At 40.9% G+C, this 3,653-nt stretch overlaps 1 protein-coding gene across 1 annotated transcript; it reads right to left on the bottom strand.

The window, feature by feature from the left end:
- Positions 1-38: 38 nt before the first annotated feature.
- On the bottom strand, positions 39-3,612 carry LOC144457049 (uncharacterized). The gene is made up of 2 exons (XM_078153820.1): positions 3,395-3,612; positions 39-1,878 (listed from the first exon to the last, which is right to left on the bottom strand). The coding sequence occupies exon 2, from the start codon at positions 1,652-1,654 to the stop codon at positions 989-991; it is 666 nt and encodes a 221-aa protein (XP_078009946.1). The 5' UTR covers positions 1,655-1,878; positions 3,395-3,612; the 3' UTR covers positions 39-988.
- Positions 3,613-3,653: the final 41 nt, after the last annotated feature.

The raw sequence follows: 3,653 nt of genomic DNA, 5'->3' as shown, positions 1-3,653 counted from the left end.
GAATATATGAGTATGATAAACAAACTGCTGATAGCTGCTTTGACTTTTTAGGGTACAAATTTAGTTTTTACAAATTTCAGGCCTGCTTACAGCACAATCAGTATTCTGAGGCAATTTAGGATAAATAAGTAACATCTTTCACTTCAAGAGGTGTAGAGAAAGGGGGAATCATTCAAGAGAGAAAAGGGAGGATTTCCAGGGGAATATTTGTTTCTTATTGGAATGCGAGGACATTCCTGTTCAAGGATAGGAGACAAAAGGAGGCGACCAACCACTTTTACAATTATGAAAAAGGACCCTTCAGACAAAACTTCAGGGTGATGTAACAATAATAACTAATAATAGCTAAAATTTATATAGTGCTTACTATGTGCCCAGCACTGTACTAAGTGCTTTACAATTATTATCTTACTCGATCTTCACAACAACCCTAGGAGATAGGTTATTATCACAAAACAAAATTCTGGCCATCCTTCAAGATCTAGCTCAGACATTACTTACCTAATGACTTCAGCTGAAAAAAATCCCTCCTTACTTTGCACTCACATGATGGAATTCAACGTACTTACAAAATTTCAATATACTGACTTGTCCTGTAGTTATCTACATGTGTTTCTTAGCTCTTCCACTGGACTAGAAAATGAGAGCTGTGTCTCATGCAAATGAAAGTGATCTCTTTCTCCTCAAACTTCTCACGCGGTTTTGCCTGAACCTTTGAAATAAAATTATTAGTGTACATTCCTTTATTGGTAGCATTCAGCACACTGCCTTGCACATTGTTGATGATTAATAAACATCTCTAGAATTGAATAAGATACCATTGTTCAACTGAGTAACTTGGGAGCACTTGCTAGTTTACATTCATCACATTTGCAAGTTTCTGTCTCGAATGAATTCGCTGATGCTTAGTAAGTTGTGAGCTCTGACTAAAGGCTTTTTCACATTCCTGACATTTATATGGTCTCTCCCCAGTGTGAGTTCTGTGATGTCAAATAAGCAATGAGCTCTGATTGAAGCTTTTCCCACATTCACTGCACTTATATGGTTTCTCTCCCGTGTGAATTTTCTGATGTTGAACAAGGGATGAGCACTGACTGAAAGATTTCCCACATTCTTGACATCCATAGGGTTTTTCTCCTGTGTGAATTCTCTGATGCTGAATAAGCTGCGAGCTCCAACTGAAATCCTTTCCACATTCACTACATTTGTAGGGTCTTTCTCCAGTATGGGTTCTTTGATGCCCAATAAGGTTTGAACTCCGACTGAAAGCTTTCCCACATTCATTACATTCAAAGGGTTTTTCTCCAGTATGGATTCTCTGATGTTGAATAAGTAGCGAGCTGCAAGTGAAGCCCTTCTCACATTCATTACACTTATAAGGTTTTTCCCCAGTATGAGTTCTCTGATGTTGGACAAGTAGTGAACTGCATCTAAACCTTTTCCCACATTCATGACACTTATAGGGTTTTTCTCTAGCATAAGTTCTCTGATGTTCAATATAAACTTGATTTGGGGGGGACCTTTTGGCATGGATATCATACTTATGGGGTCTCTTTCCTTTACTTTCTTTCTTGGGTATGACAGGATTTCTCCTATATTTATTACATTCCTGGTCTCTTTTTCCTGTGGCAATTTTCTTGTGGGTTGCTGTCATTTGCTTAGAATGTTTCTTTTGGGAAGGGGATTTCTTCAAAATCACTTTTTTGGGGTTTCTCTGATGAGTCTTTACTTTTCCTTCATATTCATAAGCTCTTCTAAAACCAGGGTCCTCAGCACCATTCTTTAAGAATATTTCCGAAGTTGCTCTATGTGAGTCTGTATCTTCTGAAGTGTCCACTTGATCATATAAATGCTTGTCCTCAGTTAATACTCTGGGACCTGAAACAGGAAAAAAGAAAAGGTTACCAATTTCTTTCTTCTCTGAGAAGGAAAATTGCTGAAATGGGACAATATTATTGAAATAACTGCCAATAAATTTGTATCCTTATAGCTCTCAAAAGCTGAAGAGAGGATCACAGTAAGGTTATAGATATCAAGCTGGATGGAACTGTGGGGACCACAGATAAGAAAACTGAGGCCCAGAGAGGTTGAGCCCAAGATCATAAAAGGAGTTAGCTGTAGAGCTGGGATGCATGCCCAGACCCTCTAATTCCAAATCCAGAGCTCTTCCCAGGACACCACACTGAGAGGCTGATCGCCCATAAATGGTAAGACCCACCAGGTGTTCCTATTTATGGATGATAACGTGCTGACTGAATGAAACTCCAGAAAGTTACAGGCCTTCTTCAATTAGATCCACCAATCTTTAAAAAAAGGGTCAGCTTAACAATTCACACAGGGGGAAAAAAACCAAATAGACAAAAAAGTCTACTGCCCAAACTCTGACACGCAGCTAGATGGAAAGGGAAGTGAAGATTAGGGGAGCAGGGACTTGAGATGCTGGGGCAAATATTTTAAACTCATGGGCCAACCCAAAGGAGATTCAGCTGATATGTGCCCAGGGAAACAGTTTGGGAAGATATGGTAGAGATGAATAGATACAGGGAACTATGGGGCAAAAATGGAGTCAGAACAGAGACCTTCAGCCCCCAGCAGACCCAAGACCCACTGCCCTTCCCCTTGCTCCAGTCGGAGATCAGGTCAAGTGTAGGGCCTAAAAATCCTGTTCGTGGGAAAAGGAATAGGGAGGACTGGCTTGCTCAGGGAACTGAGCTTTGATGGAGTATGCAGAAGAAACTCAAAGATGTGATAAAGCGAAGGCTAAGCAGAGAGGTCAGAAGAGGGGAAAAGCAGAACAACAGCTGCATAAGAGGAGGGGAAAGAAGTAATCCCGAAGAGGAAGAAAGTATTATATCAACACAACTTCTCTGCCAATAGGTGTCACTCTCAACTTTTATCTCACGATATAGTCAAAAGAACACTGAATTTGGAGTTGAGACCAGAGCTCAGATCCCAGCTCTGCCTTCTTAACTGGCCATATGATCTTAAACAAGGAACAACACCTTCCTGGGCCTCAGCTCCTCATCTGGAAAATCAGAAGATTGGATTGGGTGATCTCTAAGGACCTTTTACAAGCCTAAATCTAATGATCCCTTACTCTTCTCATTATACAATGGGACTATGGCCATCTGCTCCCATGGGTTGTATTATTGCTATGCAAATAACACATAAATCATCTCTTGAGACCACCATTTATTCAGTTCAGAAATGTATGACAACTGTGACCGAATATCCCCAACATTCAACCTTTTCCCCATCAGTGCTTCTCTGATGCACTGCTACCCTAAGACCCTTCTTTATATTTATCCTCTTGCCTTACAGCCTTTTTAACACCTGGAAAATCTGAGTATTTGAGGAGATAATAACTCCTATTGACTGGCACTCTTTCCCTTACCTGAGCAGGAGCCCCTTAAGGTCTCTTTCTTCTCAGTTCCCTGTAAATCTAGAACCCATAGCTCTTCCCGTTGCTCCAGCTGAGAGATTAGATCAGGTTTGGAAACTGGAAACCTGCTTAGAGGGAAAGAAATGGGACGTGTTGATTTATGTTGGGAACTAAGGCCTGCCCCAGCTTTTAGCACCAGTCTTTCAATCTACAAGGGCCAGATGGGAAGAGACAGAAATATATTCCAAGGAGGGGGAAGAGGACTCAGGAC

Source organism: Phascolarctos cinereus, unplaced genomic scaffold, assembly GCF_003287225.1.
Source record: "Phascolarctos cinereus isolate Bilbo 61053 unplaced genomic scaffold, phaCin_HiC Scaffold_4;HRSCAF=312, whole genome shotgun sequence".
Lineage (NCBI taxonomy): Eukaryota > Metazoa > Chordata > Mammalia > Diprotodontia > Phascolarctidae > Phascolarctos > Phascolarctos cinereus.
The sequence above is the reverse complement of the archived record's forward strand: the minus strand, read 5'-3'. Positions and strand labels throughout refer to the sequence as shown.

Excerpts from the sequence above, each read along its gene's own strand:
- LOC144457049 (XM_078153820.1), bottom strand. The coding sequence starts at position 1,654 with ATGACAGCAACCCACAAGAAAATTGCCACAGGAAAAAGAGACCAGGAA.